The 24,603-nt window shown below is 40.5% G+C and overlaps 1 protein-coding gene across 3 annotated transcripts in view; it reads left to right on the top strand.

Moving 5' to 3' along the window:
- LOC133385633 (histone-arginine methyltransferase CARM1-like) overlaps positions 1-17,128 on the top strand; it is a 161,944-nt gene extending 144,816 nt beyond the window's left edge. For 2 of the 3 annotated variants that reach the window (XM_061629058.1, XM_061629074.1), the window contains exons 11-13: positions 3,899-4,036; positions 12,708-12,797; positions 14,889-17,128. In XM_061629058.1, the coding sequence (XP_061485042.1) occupies positions 3,899-4,036; positions 12,708-12,797; positions 14,889-14,898 (238 nt within the window). In that variant the 3' untranslated portion in view covers positions 14,899-17,128. Of the gene's footprint in view, positions 1-3,898; positions 4,037-11,010; positions 11,131-12,707; positions 12,798-14,888 lie in introns of those variants that run through there. The other variant, XM_061629065.1, reaches the window with a different exon arrangement.
- Positions 17,129-24,603: the final 7,475 nt, after the last annotated feature.

The following is a 24,603-nucleotide window of genomic DNA, read 5'->3' as shown; positions in this document are numbered from 1 at the left end:
TCGAATGAAGCCTCGCTCCAGGTTCTTTTCCAGGAACTCTTGCTGCGCTTCCCTCTCCGGCTCTGTGAGTGAGTAAATCCTCCCCGCCGGGATGCTAGCACCAGGAACCAGATCTATGGCACAGTCATATGGGCGATGTGGAGGTAGATTCTCTGCTTCCTTCTCATCGAACACGTCCCAGAACTCTTCATACTTTTCTGGCAGCACTACCTCCTCTGGACTTTGTCCGGTCCCAGCCAGGATGGCTCCCATTTCCGAGGGCTGGCAATTCTCGTGGCAGTACTCGGAGGTAAACACCACCACCGCTTCCTCCCAGTGGATCCGTGGTCCATGCTTCGCCAACCACGGCATTCCCAGGACCACCGAGAAACTTGAGAGATGAGACACATAAAACGAAATAGTCTCTGAATGCCCCGGGATTTCCATCTCCAAGTCTCGAGTCACTCGTGTCCCTCCCCCCCCGACTTCAGAGGTCTTCCGTCAATGGTCTCCACTGCTAAAGGCTTTTCCAGCTCCCATGTGGGGATCGCGTAGCGGGCCACTAGCTCTGCATCCATAAAACAAGTGGAGGCTCCACTGTCTATCATGGCTTCTGTCTTAAAACTTTGTCCCTTGGGCGTCGTAATCCGAACAGGCAACACCAGGACCCCTCACAAGGGTGGCATCTTCAGGACCTTGATCTGAAACTCCGACAGAGGCACATCTTACCAAATTCTTCCAAGCTACAGGAAGTGGATTGGTCTGTGAAAGACCAACCCAAATTGTATTTGCATTTTTACAAATTAGTAGGGCAGTACAGTATCTCAGAGAGAAGATCATGTCTTCTGCTCTCCTAGTGCATTCACTATAGCTGCCCAATTTCCCTGCTTTTTACAGTTTGATAGAAATATCTGTTAGCTATAGGTACGTTCTTAAATCACAAGGTTTTTTACCTATTAGTGAATTTCTGTTTTTTTAATTCAGGAGGTAAGAAATGGGATCCTGTGCAAGTTTGCTGAGAATGGATCGATCATTTGCATGCTTATTGAGTTCAGTGGGATTTACTCCCCTGCAATCATGCTTAGGATAGGTGAAACTGACCATGAGGCCTGGAGTGGGCAGGGAAGGAAGAAAAAGGAAAGGGAGCGGAGGAAGGAGGAAGGGAGAGGAGATGGGAAGGTGGGAAAAGGCAGGTGTGATCATTTGCATGCTTATTGAGTTCAGTGAGATTTACTCCCGTGCAGTCATGCTTAGGATAGGTAAAACTGACTGAGGGGAAGGGGGATGGCGGAGGGGAAGGGGGAGGAGGAGGGGATTGGAAGTGGATGGGAAGGAGGAGGGAAGGGGCAAGAAGGAGGGGAGAGGAGGGGAGGGCAGGTTTGATCATTTGCATGCTTTTTGAGTTCAGTGGGATTTACTCCTGTGCAAGCATGCTTAGGATAGGTGAAACTCTCCTGGAGGAGGGGCAGGGAGGAGAGGAGGAGGACAGTGAGGGGAGGAGATTGGGTGGGTGGGCACTGGGCAGAGGGGAAGCCCCTTTCCTTTCCAAAAGGAAAGCATTGTGAACAATATTCTTTTTCACGGTTTCCCCCACCATTTTATTCTACAGCAGGCACATGTAGCCACCCACTCAAATTTAAAACAAAGCTGTCCCTGGCCACATCTACACCAGAACTTTATTTCACTTTAGACAGTCATGGGTTTTCCCAAAGAATCCTGGGAAGTATAATTAGGGAAGGGTGCTGAGAGTTGCTAGGAGATGCCCTGTTCCCCTCAGAGCAGCTGGCTGTTAAACTACTCTGGCCACTGGAGCTCTTGTCAGTGGAATAGGAGTCTCCTCTCAGCACCCTTCGCAAACTACATTTCCCAGGATTCTTTGGGGGAAGCCATGACTGTCTCACATGAAATCAAAGTCTGGTGTGGGTGTGGCCCCCTGGTTAGGCAAGCCCAGCAGCTGTGAGTCTGGCTTTTAGAACACTGACCATTGGTTCTTAGTGAGCAAACCCAGTCTTACCATTGAGTTCAATGTTAATTTTTTTAAATTAATTAAAATCAACCAGGCATTTTTTTAATTTTTAAACTGCAGAAGATGAAGGTCAGAGTATGGGGCAAGGTCAGTAATAGGATTACAGGTACCCTGTGAACATGGCTGATTTTTAATTAATTTAAACAGATTATGAGAACTCTTAACAGAAAAAGTCCAAAAGGGGTCTGGTTTTTTCTTTATCTTTTTACACTTTGAACTCTTGATTCTCTTTGACTCTTTTGTGTATTGGCATGAAAATTTAGAGTGTTGTTAAGCAAGTGTTTCTGAGTTCAGGACTATAAGTTTTGCAAGATTTTGTTTTAAATGAGCTTAAGGGAAGCATCTGAATGGCATGGGGGTATTTTCAATTTAATATTGCGGAATGTGAAAAATACATGCTGGCTATAGTATACAGCCACTTTTGTGGCTGAATAATAAACAGGTCTTTACCTGATATCAAAAACACATAGGAGTGTAGGGTTAAGTGGGAAAAGCATTCCAAATATGTGGTGCCATGGCCAAGAAGATTCTCTTTCTAGTCAATACTCACCTCATTTCAGAAGTCAGGAGCAACCAGAGAAGGAGCTTCAACAGTGATCTTAATATAGGATAGATACTGTACATATGGGAAAAGGTAGTCCTTAAGGTACACAGGTCCCAAACTCCAGGGCTTTAAAGGTAAGCACCAACTCTTTGAATTATGCTTGGAAACAGATCAGCAAAGTTATTTCAAAACTGTCAGGATGTGTTCCTCAGACTGTGTCCGTTTAAGCAGCTCAACATTTGTATTCCAAATGAACTAAAATTTTCAAGAAGTCTTCAAAAACACACTGCATATATCACATAAGTCTGTAAGTTGCAAGGGCATTGGTCACTGTGGCTTGGCCATCTCAATCCTGGAGTGGTCACAGCCGGTGGAAGTGCTATGAGCTATAACAACTGCTTAGGTCTCATGAAACAAAGCTTGATCAATCAATACCCCCAGACTGCAAACATTATATTTTAGAGTGAGTGCATTCCTATTCAGAATGCCATCTCCCTGGCCAGATGTATCACATACCAGCAGTTCCCCTCTCTCTTGACAGGATTTAGTTTGGGCCTATCACATAGTGAGATTCCCTGTCATTGAATACAACAAATACAGCACTATGGCTTAAGAGCAAGAGCAATGCTGATCCCTTCTAGGACAGCTATGTTTTTCCATATGTGCGGTAGGTGAGTGCTGGATTCCATCTTTAATGCTGAATTTGTCAGTTGCATGAATGCTTGTCTTAGTGACACAGCAAACAAGGGAATGACAGCTTAACAGTGACATATTTATTTATTCGACTTATTAGCCGCTTATCTGGCTGAATTGTCAGCCGCTCTAAGCGACGTACAAAGCAGAACATGTAAACATCAAAACATTAAGAGACTAACAATAAAAACTAAACAATAACGTAGAAGCAACAAGTTCCAATAATAATATGGTCACTGAGGCCATTCTCATGAAAGCCAGTGTTCTAGTAGTGTTGCACTGACTTCTGTGGTGTGTTCCCCTTATACTAGTTCTCTTAAAATCATTGCTTGATTAGGTAGCACTCTTCCTTTTGAGAAGTGATTTGGCTTTGCTCTGTACTTCCTTGGATACATTATGTTGTTATGGAGTATTGTTTGTTTGGATCCTTAAACTTTTTGCTCTATGAACAGAAGAGGTTCTTCCACAGCCCTTTTGTGAATGCAACTCTCCATCCATGAATGGATTCTGCTCATCGACCAAAAACTAAGGATCTAAGCCTAACTGTTCTTTCTTTTGGCTTTTTAGAAAGCTGTGCTTTAGAAAGCAGATGCACTAGGTTTTTAGCTTCACTATCTTCATGATGTTTGCATATTTATTTAATTTCTTTTTCTAAGGGTGACTGTATGGCTATCAACTGCTCCAACAGAGCCTCTGACTCACTGGTATCAAGTACGCTGCCTTCTTCAAACCCCTCTCTTTGCCAAAGAAGGGGAAACTCTTTCAGGGAAAGTCCTCTTTGTAGCAAATAAACGGTAAGTAGCAAAGCACAAGCTGTAGCTTTAATTATATTGAAGCGTTTGCAAATTTGTGGACATGAGCAGAACAAGCAATGTAGTATATGTTTTGCATCTCAAAACCGAAATGTAGAAAATTGTATATTCAACTATCACAAAGAAGATTTAAAACATTGTCAGTGTAAACATTTGGGCCAAGTGAATTTCCTTCAGACATCTAATCTTAGGCTGTTATTAGCATATCTTTATGAACTTACTCCTAATTTTAGCAAAGCAATATTGTATTGATTTGTGTTGTAGGAAATATGAGCAAGAGCAGCATTTCCTTTTCTTTGAAACTGCTTCAGTGTAATGATTTTAGATACGTAATAAACATTCATTAGAGCAGCTGATGTATCTGCCCTTTACTCCAAAATGTCTGTCTCTCTGTTCCTCTCATTGTAGAGGAAAGAGCTGCAATGACCTTATATTTTTCAGCGGATAATAAATCCTCAATGGCTTTTAGCTGTTGTTGTTGGGACTCAAGAGAAGGATTAGAGTACGGAGGACAATTTCTGGTCCCTGTTTTAAGACTGCTCTGTTTATGAATTACCGGCATAAAAATACCTTCTAGATGGATGGTGAAAAATCAGATTCCCCAGGGGCTTGTTCATACCTTAAGTACCTGTGGTATTTCCATCACAATGTATCGGATATGAGCAATTTTTTACAGGTGTAGAGGTGAGGTGACAAACTGGAACTAATGTAGAATTTAAAAAAAATTAAGGAATCTTACAGCAATCAGTATGCTTCACTCTCAGGGCTGAGTGTCCTCTGTCAAGTGTCCTTGTGTCAGGAGTTTTTTCTGAATTCTGTCAAACTATCCTTCACAGTCTACAGGTATTTTAATTCCTAGTGGGCTAATTTTGGCTAATTCCTGTCACTTTCAACATGCCAAAGTCAGCAAGAGTAAGCCTGACCAATCAGGCTGTGTCAGAAAATGTATCCCCTGTACAGTCATGAATTACTTGCAAAAATCAATCAGAATAACTTATAGGAACACACTGCACATAATATTCACCTGCTGGGCCTTTTGTAAGACTGAGTGGTCGTAGTTGGTCATTATTGTTCTGGACTATGAATGGCTTTCTTCCAGCTCTTCCCTCTGTGAAATTCTGGTGGGTAGGATGTAGCTAGATCTCCATGCAGGTCTGAAGCCCTATCTTGAATGAAGTTCCCACAGAAAGGTCATGTGCTATGTCTAGACAAGGCAAGGGACAAATCCAAAATGCCAAGCCAGAAGGAGCAAACGAGAATGTAACCCTAGAATTGGTCCAAGGCCAGCAAAGTAGTCCAAGGTGAAAAGACTGAAGGAATAGGTGGGAACCTGGAGCTAAAGCACCTGCTCATTGAGTGGGCTCTTCCTGCTTCTTTTATATAGGGCTTTGGGGAGCTTGTGACTAAGATGGGATTCAGCTGGGTCTTACTGCGATGGCAACCCTTGCACATGTAACATGCCAAGAACGCTAACCACAGCTTGTGTGTGTGTGTGTGTGTGTGTGTGTGTGTATCAAACAATTTCCCCTCTGCCTTTCTATGCAGAATAGGCACCCAAGACAACTCACAACACAATATAAAACAGTACAATCATTTTTATTTTGATATAATTTTCTTATGTATGTATGTTTGTTGTACTCATGTGCCTTCAAGTCGATTACGACTTATGGCAACCCTATGAATCAGTTACCTCCAAGAGCATCTGTCATGAACCACCCTGTTCAGATCTTGTAAGTTCGGGTCTGTGGCTTCCTTTATGGAATCAATCCATCTCTTGTTTGGCCTTCCTCTTTTTCTACTCCCTTCTGTTTTTCCCAGCATTATGGTCTTCTCTAGTGAATCATGTCTTCTCATGATGTGTCCAAAGTATGATAACCTCAGTTTCACCATTTTAGCTTCTAATAACAGTTCTGGTTTAATTTATTCTAACACCCAATTATTTGTCTTTTTTGCTATCCGTGGTATGCGCAAAGCTCTCCTCCAACACCACATTTCAAATGAGTTGATTTTTCTCTTATCCACTTTTTTCACTGTCCAACTTTCACATCCATACATAGAGATTGGGAATACCATGGTCTGAATGATCCTGACTTTAGTGTTCAGTGATATATCTTTGTATTTGAGGACCTTTTCTAGTTCTATCATTGCTGCCCTCCCCAGTCCTAGCCTTTTGATTTCTTGACTATGGTCTCCATTTTGGTTAATGACTGTGCCGAGGTATTGATAGTCCTTGACAAGTTCAATGTCCTCATTGTCAATTTTAAAGTTACATAAATCTTCTGTTGTCGTTACTGTAGTCTTTTTGACATTCAGCTGTAGTCCTGCTTTTGTGCTTTCCTCTTTAACTTTCATCAGCATTCATTACAAATCATTACTGGTTTCTGCTAGTAGTATGGTATTGTCTGCATATCTTAAATTATTGATATTTCTCCCTCCAATTTTCACACATCCTTCATCTTGGTCCAATCCCGCTTTCTGTATGATAAATTCTCTATATAGATTAAACAAGTAGGGTGATAAAATACACCCTTTTCTATTGGGAACCCATTGGTTTCTCCATATTCTGTCCTTACAGTAGCCTCTTGTCCAGAGTATAGGTTGCGCATCAGGACAATCAGATGCTGTGGCACCCCCATTTCTTTTAAAGCATTCCATAGTTTTTCATGATCTACACAATCAAAGGCTTTGCTGTAATCTATAAAGCACAGGGTGATTTTCTTCTGAAATTCCTTGCTCCGTTCCATTATCCAATGTATGTTTGCGATATGATTGCTGGTGCCTCTTCACTTTCTAAATCCAGCTTGGACGTCTGGCATTTCTTGCTCCGTGTATGGTAAGAGCCTTTGTTGTAGAATCTTTACTTTGCTTTACTTGGATGGGATATTAAGGTAATAGTTTGATAATTACTGCATTCCCTGGGATCCCCTTTCTTTGGAATTGGGATGTGTATTGAATGCTTCCAGTCTGTGGGCCATCGTTTATTTTTCCATATTTCTTGACAGATTTTTGTCAAAATGTGGACAGATTCAGTCTCAGTAGCTTGTAGCAGCTCTATTGGTATACCATCTGTTCCTGGTGAATGTATGTGTGTAAATGGAAGCAAAACATCCTCAGAATTTTATTTTTATAAGTTTATCTGCATGCACATTACCCAAATCAGAGACTCTAGCAATGCAATCAGAATTCTTCATATCACAGCAAGTACCCAAGCTGTGACTTTTCATTGTTCCAAGCTTTCTGTTTAAAAGCTTTTCCATAAAGAAGTCATATTGCTCATATTACGATACCTGCCTTTTAAAGGTGAAGAGTATCCATTACTTAGTGAGTTGAGAGAAGCAGCATTTTCCATCACACGATGCCACAACTACTATTGTAATCCCACTTGTTTACAACACTGTCTCTATAGCAATATGATTCAGTTGCCAAAAGCTTCATTAAAGGCCAGGCGTCTTGCTTGCTTGCTTCCCTGCCTACAGACCTAGTCGTGAGGAAATACACATATGGACTTCACAGATATTTTAGCCAGCTTAAGAGTTTAAGAACTATTATATGTACCCTACATTTGTCAAAAATAGACAAGAAAACAAAACTTCATGGATCCTTGATAGGGTTGCTATTTCTCTGGCATCTCAGTCTCCTATGTCAGGCCTGGTGATGTCAAATGGTTGCCACCTCTTGGAAGACATGCAGAAACAAAAATAATTCTGGCAGAGTTAAGCAGTAAAAAGGTAGAGTCCAACAGTGTAGTGGTCCAGAAAAATGGGAAGGGGTGTTGAAAATTGGCGAGGAGGGAACTGAAGACTCATTTGCCACATTTTCTTTTCCAAAATGATAACTAAAAATACTACTTAAAGTAGCATTATAAAGTAACATTGATATTGCCAATTATGCTAGATTGTATTCCTAGGTTCAATTCAAATGTGGTAAAATTTGTGTGATAGCACTGTGAATGTTTGTAACACTCCAGTTTTAATATCAAAGATGATGGAGGTGCCCCACTTCAGCCCCACACACTATTAAACATTGGTGAAGGTTCTGCTATACATTTATAGTACTTATTTACATTGAGGATGGTTTTTTTTTTGGCTAAGGATATGCAAGAAAAACATAATAGTCCTACAATATGTTCTCAGTAGTTCAACATTAACTTCCATTGTTTGAAATGGCTTTACTGTTCATGCACACATATTTGCAAGTTATGTGTACTACACTAGAGAATAGATGCACCTGCTATCTCACTTGGAGATTTCTTGTAGATACCCTCAGGAGAAAATTAAATCCTGAAGACTGACAACATTACTTGAAACATACATTAACAAAAATTTAACAAGACATCCCCCCAAAACAAAAATAGGGAACAAACAATAGACATAGGTTGGGAAAGTACTTTCAGAAGTTGCAGAATGCAAAGGACCTTTAAGTGGCCCAAACTAGAAGTCTGCCAGATGTATTGCTCCTGCAACATGAATGCAAAGCAACATGCTTCTGACTCTTCTTGTTTCTCTCCTGTCTCAGATTCCTCCATCTTTTGCATCCAGTGAAATAAACTGGTGAATATTTGAAACATGCACACACATGCACACGTGAGCAAGGAACATTCCTACATGCAAAAAAAGTTGAAGAGCTTCTTTAAATTCATTAAAACCCTTCATTTTCTGAAGCTCAGGATTAGAAGTGATAGCTCTTTCAGCAGTGGTTCTGATTACAGAAATAAGATGTAGTTACGCTAATATTTTCAAGGGTATATTAGTTAGTGAGATGGAGCGGGATATAAATAAAATAGCTGTTACTGTAACATTTGCAGCCCACTCTTACTCATTTTTACACACTCAGGTTATCTGCCTATGTACACACACATACCCATCCAAATAGCCCAATTGAAAGGAGAGAAGGAAGGCAGGGCAGAGCAAATTAGCAAGGAAGGTGAAAAGGCAGCATGCTGCTTGGTTTCTTCCCGGTAAGGGTTGGGCCCACACTAGTAAACAGTGTCTGGCCTAAAAGTCTGTTAGGCCCTGTCCAAGACAAATCCTAAGCAGGACATGAGAGTTACTGTGCTAGAAATAAAATAAGAGGAGCACCCACCCTCCAAATTCTCTGGGACTTCATGCTTTACTAATGAGCGCAGATTCATTGTATAGGGACTGGTTAGCATTTCCAATCTGTTTACAGCACAGTAGTATGCTGGAATCAGTGCCAGCTCTTGCCTGCACTTCTGTGGCATCACATGCTTGGCAAGGAAACTGTAATACAGTACACAAACATGTTCCCACAGGTTCCACATATCTGAGTTCTAAAATGCACCAATAACAGAACTTCCACTCTTGTTGTCTCTGTCTGTGTCTAATTCCTCAACTTTTGTCAGCCACATAAGGCTAGCATGTGCTAGAATAACAGGTCATTCAACCTCAAAGACTGCCAGGTCACCTTCACGGAAGAACTTTGGGTAAACAGGCAAGGCAGAATTTCCTCAAATAATTAAATCTTGACAATGTTCAAAACGTCCACACAGGGAGATTCTACTCATATGCTGGGTGGGTCTTTGGAAGCCTTCCTTTAAACTCCAGTTGATGCTAACTCTCTCCAAGCCACTTCTGAGATGGAGGAGGGGGGCTTTTAGACAGCCTCCAAAACAGCCACAGGAAAACTTTGTCTGGAAAAAGAATTTGGAGAAGTCCTGGAAAACATGCAGAAGTGCTTCCATGCACTTTCAGACCTCTTTGGATCTCAGACATTTACAGTGCCTTGCAAAAGTACTCAGACCCCTGACCAATGCTGTCATATTACCAAATTACAAATGGTACATTGTAATTTAGTTCTGTATGATATTTTATTTTGAAACACTGAAACTCAAAATAAATTATTGTAAGGTGACATTGGTATTATATTGGGAAATGTTTGTAAGAAACATAAAAAACTGAAACATGTTGCTTGCATACGTATTCAACCCACACACATTAATATTTGGTAGAGTCACCTTTCGCTGCAATAACAGCTTTAAGTCTTTTGGAGTAGGTATGTACCAGCTTTGCACACAGTGTCGGAGGGATTTTGGCCAATTCTTCTGGGCAGATTCGTTCCAGGTCATTCAGGTTGGTTGGACCGTAATTTTGTGAACTGTAATTTTCAAAGAGCACCACAGATTCTCAATGGGATTGAGATCAGGACTTTGACTGGGCCACTGTAGGATAGTCACCTTTTTGTTCTTGAGCCACTCCAATGATGCTTTGGCCTTGGGCTTGGGATCACTGTGCTGCTAAAAAGTGAATTTCCTCCCAAGCTTCAGTCTTTTAGTGGACTGAAGCAGGTTCTCTTGCAGTATTTCCCTATATTTTGCTCCATCCACTCTTCCTTCCATTTTAACAAGATGCCCAATCCCTGCTGCTGAGAAGCATCCCCACAGCATGATGCTGCCACTACTCTACTTCACTGTAGGGATGGTGTGTCCTGAGGCATGGGCAGTGGTAGGTTTGCATCACACATAGCGCTTTGAGTTTTGGCCAAAAAGCTCTATCTTGGTCTCATTTGACCACAAAACCTTTTCCCACATTGCACCTGGGGCACTCTCATGCTTTCTGGCAAACTCCAGACGTGTTTTCAGATGGTACTTTTTGAGTAACGGCTTCTTTCTTGCCACTCTCCCATACAGGCCAGTGTTATGCAGGGCTCTTGATATGGTTGACTGGTGCACCATGACTCCACTCCCAGCCACTGAACTCTGTAGCTCCTTCAAAGTGATTGTTGGCCTCTCTGTGGCTTCTCTCACAAGTCTCCTTCTTGTTCGAGAGCTGAGTTTGTGGGATGGCCTTTTCTTGGCAGTGCCTGGGTGGTGCGATGCAGCTTCCACTTCCTGATTATTGATCCAACTGTGATCACTGGGATATCCAAACACTTGGATATTATTTTGTACCCTTTTCCTAATCTATGCATTTGTATTACATTATCTCTCACTTCTGTAGAATGCTCTTTGGTCTTCATTTTCCTTCAGATCCACAGCTGACCAGTGATCCTTCAACAGTGCGGGTTTTTATCCTGACAATGTGACAGCAACTTTAATGGTTCACAGGTGGAGGCCAATGGTAAGGTCACTGTGTCCTCGATACGGCAATTTCTTTCATCTGTGTAAACTGGGAACTTTTACAGCACAGGGGTTGAATACTTATGCAAGCAACATGTTTCAGTTTTTTATGTATCTTACAAACATTTCCTGACATAACACCAATGTCACCTTACAGTAATTGATTTTGAGTTTCAGTGTTTCAAAATAAAATATCATATGGAACGAAATTACAATGTACCATTTGTAATTCAGTAATATGAGAGCATTGGTCAGGGGTCTGATTACTTTTGCAAGGCACTGTATGTTCTCCATAAACTTAATTGGAAAAGAAAGGGTTTCACCAAAGTATGATTTCCATGTAAAAAAACACCATAGTTAGGAAATAGAGCACCATTAACTGATTAAAATAAATATTAAAGCATCTCAGTACAGAACTAATATGTAGACAAGATTACAGTTATTGCTTATCTGGATTAAATCTAGAGTTTGGAAAACTATTTAAATGTGTTCTTTGCTTCAAGATATGCTTTGTTATATCTTGGGTATAAATATTGGGAAGTGTAAACTACAGTTCCCAGGATTCTTTAGAGGAATCTAAATTCTTTAATTTAGTTTAATTTAATTTAAAATGCTTTAAATTATGGTGTGGATGTGACCAAAGACTGCTTACACCAGTCAGTGCCATCAAGAGTTAGCACTAGTTATGAGTGAGTTTGTTCCTCTCAACCTTGTTTCTGAGTAATTTTGGATATATCAATTCCCCTCACCCCCGAGAAATGAGAAAATAATTTTATTCCCAAGCTCATTTCAAAATTCAACCCTGTTGCACTCATGGGAGTGTGACAGGGCCCGAGTGCTGGTTCTTCAACCTCCACTATGCTCCACTCTACTAGCCCTTACCTGGCAAAGACAAGCAATATATTTGGCCATTTGTGATGTGGCCTCTGTTATGCCTAATGATCTAGAATGTGCAGCTAGATGCCAGGAATCTTGGGAAAAGAAATTTTCAGAACTGCTGACACACCTAGTAGGGGCTCAGGAGTCCCTGAGATTTTTCAAGATTCCTTTTGCCCAAGATGTCGCTGTGACAGTTATCCCACACTTTCCAGTGCATTTTCACTTTCCTTATTGTAAAAAGTCTGGTTTGGGGGGAAAGCGGGTATATTGTGCAAAGGTGCCAAATCAGCTTTAATTGTGCAATCTGGATTTGCCAGTAGGTGATTGAATCCCACCTGAAAATAATGACAGTAGCAGTGCCCAGAGTCACCACTACTAAATACTTTTTTAAAAAAATGAGGCACAGTTCTGATTAGCCTGTGTTCAGTTAATCAACTTACAAATTAGAGGTTTTATCCAATGTTAGTCTTACTCAGAGTAGACCCATTAAAAGTAGTGGACATGGCTAACTTAGGTCCATTAATTCCAGTGTGTCTATTCTGAGTAGGAATAAGTTGGACAGACCCTTAATATTTGTATCCCTAGCTATATATGAAAAACACAGGCAGAAGAGAATATACATTGATTAAAAATGTAGAATCTTAAGTTGTTATGGATATCATTGTAGTCTTTTAACAATATTTCTTATTTATGATACAGGCAGAGTTATGACATCCAGATTGTTGCTATAGTGGATGAGACTGGCTTTAAATCAGGCAACGTCCTTGATTTAAAGAATCCATTTTTTAGGTAAGACATCTCTTGGCTAAGATTCATAATTATTACTGAACTGCAAAATTTGGCTAATTTTTTTTTATTTCACTATTAGTACGTAGGTGTCTGATATTGTCTCTTCATGGAAAATCCATTACTTGTAAATGTTTAGCCCTTAGCCATACTTTTGCCATCTGTTCTAGTAAATGCCACATATTGCTTATGTACTGCAGACTTAATACTTCACCCTTTCTGGGACTCTTGGTGCTAAAACTAGAGTTTTGCTGAATTTTTGTTCTTGGACATTTTTGAGGCAAGAAGTATGTTTTAAAGATGAACAAAATGATCCATAAGGGCCCCCTGCCTTTACAAACATTTACATTTGTTCATGTCTGCTTACAGACCCGATGTTCTGCTTTTTGGAATGCCATTTTCCCAGCTTTTTTCATTATATGACCATTGAGTCAGTGTCGCATTGTGAACATGATGACATCACAAAGCCATATAGCAAATCAGATCTGGCTATGTGGTGATATTAGCTAGGGAAAATGAAGGCATATTGCCTTCACCAAGATATACTGATTTAACTGTAGTTGCATCAGAATGGAAATATTGGTACGTATGTGCATTTTGTATGCATATCAGAATGGCATTCAATAATTGAATGTGCATCTGAGCAGACATCCCATTTGCAATACTACAAAACAAGAAGATTGGCCAAGGTAACATGGATGTGTTTTCTCACATTTCATGCCCTTTCAAAAATGGGGAGTGTTTTACAAGGGGAATGAACATGTTTGTGAAACTGCCCCGTCCCCTTCAATTCTGCTGCACCTTAAACTACTGCCACATAAAAATACTATCCTTGCTAAACCATCACTTAAGCAATTATGATTTGGGCAGATGTTGAGATGTCGTCTTGTTTTTTCTTTTCTAACTGTGACAGAAACACTTTCTTTTTCTTTTTTTAGAAAAAAATCCATATATTCTATGACTGCCTTTTTGTCAATCTTTTCGGACACACTTTTAAAACTCTATATAGGTATTTCTTAGATTATACATACTTATTTGTTTTCCAACTGCACATAGATAACTGTCCAGTTCCATATTTTATTTTTAGAGTTTTATATCACCTGCAAGTGTAGCATTTTTTTGCAGGAGAATGTTCTACATTTATTTGGTGTGATAGAACAAAGCCTATGCCCCACCTAGACACTCACATTGCAGATTCTAACACTTCTGAGAGACTGAGGACATGCATACATTAAACTGGTTGCAATAAACATATTGGACAAAACATTAGTGACAAGGAAAAGAAACAATGCCTTAGAAATATAATGTTAGAACATAAGAATAGCCTGCTGGATCAAGCCAGTGGCTCATCTGGTCCAGCATCCTGTTCTGACAGTGACCAACCAGATGCCTGTGGGAAACCTGCAAGCAGGAGCTGTGCGCAAGAGTTTTCAAGTAGCAGAAATGTAGCCTTTTTTTTTTTTGTTTTGCTCATAGGAGGATGTTACTCCTGCTCCCAATTGTTGAGTCACAAGAGGAAGGCTCAATATTGTTGTGTTTTAATTATGTTGTAAGTCACCTAAAAATTGAGATTTGAGAGGCAGGAGAGGAGGAAGGTACAGGATTAAGGGTTGCAAAGTTATGAGATCATGCTGTAAGTGATTTTTCTTCCAGATTGCTACTATGTCCATGACAGACAGTAGGCTGTTGATATATGTGGCCACACTTGATGCTAGCACATCAATAGATACCAAAGTTAATGGTATGAACTTCCAGTCAGAATCAAAGACACTGACTAAATTATAGTTCATTTAACTGGATAGTAAGGATGTGGACATCCATGTCCATTCATGTTCTTTTACAGATAAATATAAAATAATTGATGTGAAACATTTATGCTAACAAGTAACATGGTTCAATAAATAATTGGTAATTCACTACCATTCTTTTGTGCCTTACAAAGTTCTGCAACTTAAAATCAGTCACGTTTCCATCAACAGAAATTGATACAATAAACATGCTAGGATATTTTTTCCTGTTGCAGTATTCTGTACAATTACAAGTTTAAAAATACTGTACATGTCATACAGCTTATATTAAATATTTTGCTTATAGATATGCTTAGATTCTATTATATACACCTGCTGGAAGAAAAACCAGGATTACAACCAAACCAAACAGCCTATGAGGAGAAGGGAGAATACTGAACATGCTTCTTCTTCTGTGAAATTTGTCTGTGCATATCAAAAGTAAATATTTTATGCAAATTGTAGAATAAGATGTTTGTGCAGTTTCACACAACCCTTTTTTCAAGCTGGCACACTAATCTTTAAACATGTCTGCCTGGAAGTATCTTCAAAGGTATTTTCTTGGTAAGCACATTTATTTGGAAATCCCCTCCATTGAAATAAATGGGAACGAATTAATTTGCACAGCAGGGGTAGCCAACATGATGTCTTCCAGGTGTCGTGGACTACAACTCTTACTGACCCCAGCCACCATGGCCGATGGTCAGAGATGATGGGAGCTGAAGTTTGTAACATTTAAAGGGCACCATGTTGTCTACCCATGTATAGGATTGGAATATTAGTCTCCCATTTACATATTTGAATGACTGTCCTTTGTTCCAATTGATCAAAATAGTATTGGGATCTGATGGGCAGGGGGTTGTTTTTTTGTTTGTCTAAGGCTGATACTCCTTGGTGGTTTTTTTTAAATCCCTCGTTCCTCCCTTAAAGAATATTTTTAACAAAACCTACCTCACGTTTCTATACATATTTAGTACATATGGGAGTAATGTGAATAGTACATCAAGCTCATACTTAACTCTTTTTCAGTATTTGCAAACTGTATTTAAATATTTGGAGCTTATTTTAGCTGGCCAATAATAAACTTGTACCATCTCAGAGCAATATAACACTAGGATCATCACCTGATAAATAACTCTGACTTATATTATTTTAAAGCAATCCTGGACTCTGAGTCAGTTGGCAAGTAAACCTCTTTCAATAAACTTTATGAAAGAAGGGAAATGGCAGACTAACTTCTCTGCATACCTATTTCTGTATATTTCATATATTCTGTAGATAATACCATTGCAATTGCTCATTTAATCTTTCCAATAAAATTTAAATATAAAATGTAATGAGATTGTGGTTTTGGTTTGTCTGTGGGGTCATTATTGAAAATATAATGCAAAGCACAGGACAGTCATAATCCCTCTCCCCCCTCCGCCCCATCCACTCCACTAATTCATTTGTGTTTCCACTTTGTTGTTTTAATTGCTCACATACAAAGGACAACAAAGATCTCTACTGGCCAACGGAGATGCGGCCTCAAATATTTAGCTCTGAACCTTATGTGCTACATGGAGTCTTGCCCTAGGATTCTGCCAGTGATTATTTACCACAGCACTCAGCAGCACAAAAAGAGGAATACGACACAAAGGAGGAACAATGAATTGGCTCTGAGCAATGAGGCTCAACAGTCTTCCTGCTCTTGTAAATTATGTGCTACTTGATCTAGACAGCTTCCAGCAGCTGTCCCATTCTTAAAAAGCAGTGCTGAACGTGCTGGGAAATGAATACATTTGCATCCCTTGAGTTATCAGCTAAGAGCCAGTTTTGGAGCAAATGAAAATCATAAACAGCTCTTTAATGGCAGACAGGAAGAAGGTTACTCATTGCTGCCAGAGCTAACCATAATTAATCATCTGTCAAACCACAGCGTTGTATCTCCCTAATCACTGACTAAGATCTCATTCTGAGAGTCTATAGTATATCATGCTTTATCTATTAGCATGTCTTGGCTCTGGAAAACTTGACTTCTTGGTGACTGATGCAGCCCCTCTGAGCAACCACTGAAACACATGCAGGAGTTGACTGCTTGCATCTACCCTGCTGATCAGCTGTTAGGTTTGATACTGCTGATGATTTGCAAGTTTATTTCACAGAAATTGTGTTCAGCACCATCGTGACTGGCAGACAGTGCTGATCATCTGGTGGGCACTATCTGTGGTCCTGATCAGAACTGGGTCACAGCCCAAGGGAGCTAGATATGGTCAAGGAATCGTGTGTGTGTTGGAATAGGCAAATATTGCATGTTCACTTTAAGGGATATTTGGGAAATATTCCATGTACCTGTTTACTATGATGTAACTTCCTAATGGGTGGGGTTTAGTTACCTGACTTCCTTCTCCTTTGTCCTGGGGGATTTTTGAATAATCTCCATTGCTGATCTTCCTACCTTTGAGAGAGGCCGCATGGCAAGATGCTCTCTGCTGAGTGCATCAATACAAAGACTAAGATGGACTGAGTTTCCTATTTTTCTTTCTTCCAAGCTAGAGCCTATGTTTGTAAACATATGAAAGGTCATAAGTAAATATTCTTTTCTTTTACCTAAAGGATTGTGTCTGTTGTTATTTATACAGAGAAAGGTGGGCTGGTTTATATTCTCATTCTGCTGCTTGTATTTTTACAACTCTGCTAAGAAATAGGACCAACCAAATTAGTTCCTATATCTGTGTGTATTTTTATAATACCAAACAGTGTGCATGGTTCCTGGTCTTCATACAGAAGCCTTCCTACTCATTTAGATCCCCCTTGCTGGATCAAGGTACAAGTTTTCCAATATTGATTGGAATCCTAACTATGATTCAAGATTTCCTGTGCAACCAAATAAAGACTTTGAACACAGTGTGCACAGAGTAATAATGCAAACTATAATGATTTGCATGGACATGCTAGTCCAGTGTTACAGGCAGATGTACTGGTGTAAAAGGATTATAAAAGCATTTATAGATGTTTCTGTAGGAATCAACCACAAACTTCCCCTTTGTAAATTTCAAAAAGAAAAACATTAGGGCAGCCCTTCTGGGTGCAATTAAGGGGCTTTCTAGTCCCTAACAGTATTTATTTTATTTAAATATTATTACATTTATATCCTACCTTTCCCCCAAGGAGATCCAAGCTGGCACACAACATGGTTCTCTCTCTCCCTATTTTATCCTCACAACAACCCAGTGAGGTAGGTTAGGCTAAGAAACAGTGTCTGACCCAAGGTCACCCAGCATGCTTCATGGCCAAGCAGGGATTTGACCCTGGTATCTCAGGCCCCAGTCTGACATTCTAACCACTACACCCACACTGGTGCACAGTAGTCAGCCAGATGCCTCTGGGAGCTCACAAGTGGGGCATGAAGGCTACAGTTTTCCAATGCTGTTGGCTCATCCCCAGTCACTAGTGTTCTGGAGAAGAACATGGAAATCTTATTTAGTTATCAGTCAGTACCAACTGATAGCCCTGCCCATAAATCTGTCTAATTCTAAATTTGTCTGATGTTAGTTACCATGAAGTCTGGTCAGGAAAGCACAATTTCTTCTTCTTTTTGTTAGGAAATCTGTTGTTTCTGACCCAGGACTTACTTTTTTGTTCCCTTCTAATTTACGCTGTGATCCACAATCTAGCTAAAGCCATATACTCTGAGGATACCAGGGCTGTGGAGTCGGTACATCAAACCTTCAACTCCGACTCCACCCAAAATTGCTTCGGACTGCACGACTCCGACTCCACAGCCCTGGAGGATACTCCGCTCTAGAGTTGCTTTTTTAAAAATCATATGCAGAACATGTCATCTCAGGTCAGCGCTTAGTGGCCATGCTTTGGAAATGGGTGTAGGCAAGCAGACAAGCTGCATCCAGACAGGACTCCCACTTTTGATTCATGCTGCCAGCTGAGTAGCGTTTGCTACCCAAAGAGCTATCCATTATATCCAGAGTGATAATGTATGAACCTTTATTGGATAGATGTACACTTCTGAAATTCCGTTATCCAGATTATGAGCTTGGTACCTCAGAACATGGCACTGGCTCTGAAGGGAAAACTGGTTCAGTATCAGCCATGTTTTTTTCCTTTTACAGCATCAATCTTGTTGCTCACTCTTGCTCTATGCTCAACATAGCACCACCCCTCTATATGAAGGCATTAGCTTTAGATGGTAGGTGTGCACATCCCAATACATCTTTTTCCCATTAATCGAGTTAGTGGCCAGAGTCCACATATGAGGTGTTTAATTTTGTAGAGAAATGGTAGCAGCTTCTCCCCTAAGCACTTCTATGGCCCTGATGTCCAAGTAGAGCTTGTTGAATGCATCATATCTCACCAGTCTTAAGCAAGTACAGTGGCTGCTAGTCCATTTCCAAGCACAATCCAATAGGGCAGGAGTAGGAAACCTTTGGTCCTCCAGATATTGCTGGGCTACAGTTCTCATCATCCCAGACCATTGCCCATGCCAGTTGGGGCTGATAGGTGTTGGAATCCAACAACAACAGGAGGGCCACAGCTTCCCCATCCCTGCGTTTCAGCATGATTTGTTGAAGGACAACCTTCTCCAGCTCTCTTTCAACTTCTCTCACCTGAGGTGAGAGAGGCAATGACTGCAGAAAAGTCTTTTCTTTGGCTTTATGAAAACAGAACACTGCTTGTAATGATACTCGGCTCTATAATGATATCTGATGCCAAATTGTGTGAAATAAGTTTTTAAGAGAGAGGAGGGAGTGTGGCTGCTGCCATTGCCCAAACCAGGTGCCAAAATGGCAAAAGGGAAGAGCAGGAGGTGGCTTTGTAATATTTGCCCAGTACCCTCCCCAGACAAAATTTGGCGAGTGAATGCTCAGCCCTAGCTACATGGATGTTTGTGTAGATAGGTACAGATGCTATCCCCTCACACCTGCAAAAAAAAAAAACCCTTTAAAAATGGTTCTGGTCAGTGTGTGTGTGTGTTTCCATATCACCATAAAATACATAGGTATTGTCCCGTAACTTACCCCAACAACAATCCACACATCAATTATATAGCATTGCTAGGAGCTAGTTTCATCTTTATTCAACAGCTGCTTGAAGTATCAAAAAGAACTACAAATATGGTTTTTATCAGCAAGATTCTGGGACTTAAAACATGAGTGTGTGCACCACAGGCAATGACAACTCTACAGCACTGCTTCCAAATCTCTGGAAGCTGTTGAACGATAATATCTGGAGCAGAAAGGCTGCAGGATAAAGTGTTTCCTACATTCAGTAGATCATGCAATTTGCAGATATTGCTTGACTTAATTATACATAGTGAGCCACAAATGCATTTGCTGTACTTTCAGGTCTTCCAAGAAAGGAAGTTGCCCATCCTACACAGAAAACCAGAATGTGGATTTAGAAAGCTCCACCTTCTCTTTTGGAAAGCGAAACCAGGACACCCAAATGCTTTATTCTTTCCATAGTGCTTTGAAATCAGTGAAGACTGCAAAAGCTTTTAGATAAGCTTGAAATAGTCTCTTTAGCTCTACAGACAGAAACATTGCTACAGAAAGGATAACCAATAGTAGAATCTGGACATGTTTGAAGGTGCCCTTGCCAGAACTGTATTTTGACATTCACTCTGACCATCAAGTCTAAAAGCATTAATCTCAAAACAGAATTAGCTGAATACAGGCAACAAATAATGACTCTCAAAATGGCAAAAGTGCCAAAAAGAGCTTTTGGCACTTAAAAACCTGCATTGTATTGTTTTTAAGCACATATTTGGAGTATTTAGTTTATTAAAGCCATCTTCACAACAAGTGTACAACTGAAGCATATGCGATGGTCTTTTCACATTAACACCAGTCTTTGGAGCGTTTTAAATGTTACCTTGCCAAGAGCAACTCCTGTGGGACTGGGGTAACATTTAAATGACCCAGCTACTTGAGTCTCTGGGCCTCCCTAGTGTTTTATTGCAGGTGCATCCTGCAATGTGTTCTTGACACAATAGTAGTAAATTAGTGGTGGATTTATTCTGTTCCCTTAGTTGTCTGCGGTGCTTCCCCAATGCAAGCATGTTATTCTTGTCCACAGAGACTATAATGCAATAAAAGCAGGGCAGGGGGAGGAAACCCCCTCAGAACATTTGTGGAATGAAACTTGCAGCATTTCAGCAGGAAGTTACAGGATATGCACCGATTGGAAATGAAGTAGTGTGACCGCCCCAAAACTTTTGCAGACACAAACAGTATTGAAAGCAGGATCATGTATGACTACCTTGATAGCGTCATGAGCACAAATCATCATGAATGCACAATAAAAAGAATGTCTAAAGGAGCCCTTTCTGCCTATTGAGTTGGTTATTTATTTGATCCCATTTATGAATCGCTTTGCACAAAATGTCTCCAAGGAATTTCACAGTAAAAACATCAACAATAAAAACAATTGCATATATAAACATAATTAAAAACAATTGCATTTATAAACAATTAAAAACAATTTCAAATTCAATACAGATGCAGACTGACATAAAGAGCTCCCCTTCAAAGGTTTGATGAAAGAGGAAGGTCTTCAGTAGGCACCGAAAAGACAACAGGCACAGCATCTGTCTCGTATGTAACAGGAGTGAGTTCTCAAGGGCAGGTGTCACCACACGAAAGGCCTCGTTCCGGTATCATACGGAACAGACTTCCTGATGAGATGGTATCTGCAGGAGGCCCTTTCCGGCAGAGTGCGGTGATTGACTGGGTACACAAGTTGTGAGACAATCTTTTAGGTATTCTTGTCTCAAGCTGTAAAGGACTTTGTACACCACTAACAGCACCTTGAACTTTGCTTGGTAGCTAATTGGCAGCCACAGCAATTCTTTTAGCAGTGGTGTAAGGAGGTTAGGATCCATACACCGCATAGTTGGGCCATTTAAGCATTATTGCAGTCACTGAAAAGTGGCTCCCACACAGCTAGGGTAACAATGAAAGGACCCCTCTGTGATCAGTCTATAGGTATACATCAGCCTCCCCCAACCTGGTGACCTCCAGATGTTCTTGGATTCGAACTCCCAAGAGCCCCAGCCAGCATGGTCAATGGTCAAAGAGGGTGGGTGTTGTAGTCGAACAACATCTGGAGGGCATGAGGTTGAGGAATGCTGGTAGTCATGGATAATACTTCCCTCTGTGGCTGGCTGATTCAAATGAATAATATAATCTGCTAGACAGTATTCATGAACAGCTGGGAAAATGCCCTGTTCTCCTTAGCTTTGTAGAGTGTGAATCTGCAGTGAACTGTAAATTAAGCATGAAATGAAAAAAATCTCAGCCTGATCATCCTGCCCAAGGACAAAAGTGCACAAATGATGTACATTTACAACCACAACCAGCCAGATTTTGCATAGCTACAGCATCAAAAAGGAGTTTGTGAAATCATCAGTCTTCAGTACAATCTTGCCAAATTTGACAGGACCTTAAAGACTCACATTTGCTGAACTGCTTCAGAAAACAAAACAAAACAAAACATAAAACTAGGTCTGGTGTAGAAGGGTCTGGTGTAGATTTGTTGTAAAAATGGGAGCCTTGACAGGTTCTGTTGTTAACACGGGTGTTTTTTTAAACAGTGTAAGAGGGGGCTACATGGAATCACAGCAAAGTGGGTAATCCATTAATCCTCTTTTCTCTTCCCACAGTAGAGAATGCTGCAGTAGAAGAATTTTAGAAGCTTATAACTTGAATCCCAGGATTGCTTTATTTTTTAAAAAAATGTTTACTAAGGAACTAGGGATTTTAAGGGATGGTCATAAAGAAGTCATCTGCAGAACTGAAGAGCAATAAACAACAAGCTTGAGATAGGTATTTTGTTCACAACAAATGCAGCCAATTTCTCATTACCTAACCATTTAAAAAGTTCCTATTTCAAGTCCTTCGCTGTAGACGCTGTAGAAATAGTAGTTTGTGTTGGAACAATTTTGTTTATAATAGAACCAGTAGTCACCATTCAAAGATCTGCTTTGGGCACTCACAAACACTTGGGCACACCCTGTAGATCTCTCTCTCTGAAATGCAGAGTCTTATGTAAATCACAAATTGATGCAGTGCTCCTTTTCCCTTTATCATCACCCAGTTTTTCACCACCTCACCTCACTTTCTTTGTAACATCTACAGCTCTGCTAATTAAATAATATCATATTTTTATACCCCATTGTTACTTCTTGCTTTTCTTCCTACTCATAAACACCAAGGGTAGAGACACACTTACTGTTGTGCCAGTTCCAGTGTTTTCACAAAATGGGGGCACACAACACTAGTCAAGCCCTGCCCTTTTTTACTCTTAAAACCTCATTGGATCAGCTCCAGTGCATTTTTTAAAATTCAACTTCAGGGAGGTTTCGCAACTGATTGGTAGATCAACCCCTTTGTCATCCAGGTGTAGCCAATTGGAAATGATTTTCTTCAGGCTCAGGCAGAGACAGTGATTGGCCCAACGCTTTGCTGTGGGTGGTCTGGAAGGCAGCAGTGGGGAAGGGAGATGTGGCCAACAGAGAGCAGTGTTACTTCAAAATGCAGCCAGAAAAACCATTCTCACTGTTTTTGGAATAAGTAGTGTGCACACAGCCAGGGCCACATTCCTGGCGATCACTCGTGACCGAGTAAGATTGTCTTCCAAAATAAAGTCTTTAACAAAGGATCCGTCTGAATCTGTATCCACCGCCGATGTACCAGTTCATGACTAGGGGCTTCTGGATTTCACAGTCCTGCCCCCATTGTCATTTGCCGATCGCCATGGGACTTTTGTTATGGAAGACGCCTGTGAGTAAATTTGTTTTATATGGGGAGATCGGCGCACTTCGATCAACACACAATCTTGACAGAAAAAGGCTTTGATCCAATGGCATGGATACCATGACGATTGGAAGTCTTTTATCTGCTGCAGCCTTCATCCGCCTTCACAGCCGTTGTAACATACACATTGTTATCCTCCGCCTGTTCTGCCGTTGAGGACATTCTTGGATCGTTCTTTGGTTCCTGTCCCTTGACCTTACCGCCATGGGTGACCCTGCTGGGAGTACATGACTCCCGACTGCATCGCTCGCAGGGTTCACTGGAACACGCAAGCCCACTCACCACTACAAGGTGACGATCCAGCGAGGGGAGGGCCACATACTGAGGTTTCTGGCCAAACCCAATAATCTTTTAACTGCAGTTATGCTTATTTGCACACCAAAGTAATTTCAAGGAAAACAAATAGATGATTTCCAGAAGGGTAGGTGTGTTAGTCAGTAGCAGCAAAAATAACCAAAGAGTCTTGTGGCACCTTAAAGATGAACACATCTTTGATAGTATAAGCTTTTGTGGACTGGAATCCAGATGCAAAGACAGTAATTTGTGTTTATATGCTGGTTGCTTTAATGTTAGATGTGACTACAGCTGGCTTACCAGATCAAATGTAGTGAAATAGTCGCTTTACCCTTGAGTTGATGGTATTTGAGATGCTAGTGCCATCTGGTGGCAAGGATATTCAATGTAAAACCAAATATATGTTAGTTTGGGTTCATCTACACTTTTTAGCTTGACTTTCAATGTTATCCAGCTTGTTGAAACTGGGCCTGCCATAACTAAAAGGATAATTTGCATGCTATTTGTCAAAGTGGTAAGCTGCTTCAATGTCTTTACTGAAGAACAACCCTTTTGCTTTCGTCTCATTACCTAATTCATTTGCCAAATAAAATAACTAATGTAAAAAGTCAATACAAGTTATGTTTCTCTGTACTAAAATAACAAAGTTTATTCTTAACACATTGGCTGACCCAAAAAATGTCTGCAGACAAAGGTATCAGCCCTGAAACCCCAATTCAGGGACTTCTTGCCTACAGACATTTGTCAGACGTTCTCACTACAGGCATACCCTGCTTTAACATACGCAATGGGACTGGAGCGTGTATGTAAAGTGAAAATGTTCTTAAAGTGAAGCAATTATCTATGCATGTACTGCACCGCAATCGCCACTAGATGGCAGCGGCATCATGCCATTAAGTGTCTGTAATTGCGAAG

This window comes from Rhineura floridana, chromosome 1 (assembly GCF_030035675.1).
Source record: "Rhineura floridana isolate rRhiFlo1 chromosome 1, rRhiFlo1.hap2, whole genome shotgun sequence".
In the NCBI taxonomy this organism is placed as follows: domain Eukaryota; kingdom Metazoa; phylum Chordata; class Lepidosauria; order Squamata; family Rhineuridae; genus Rhineura; species Rhineura floridana.
Note: the sequence above shows the minus strand (reverse complement) of the source record. Positions and strands in the feature narration are given on the sequence as shown.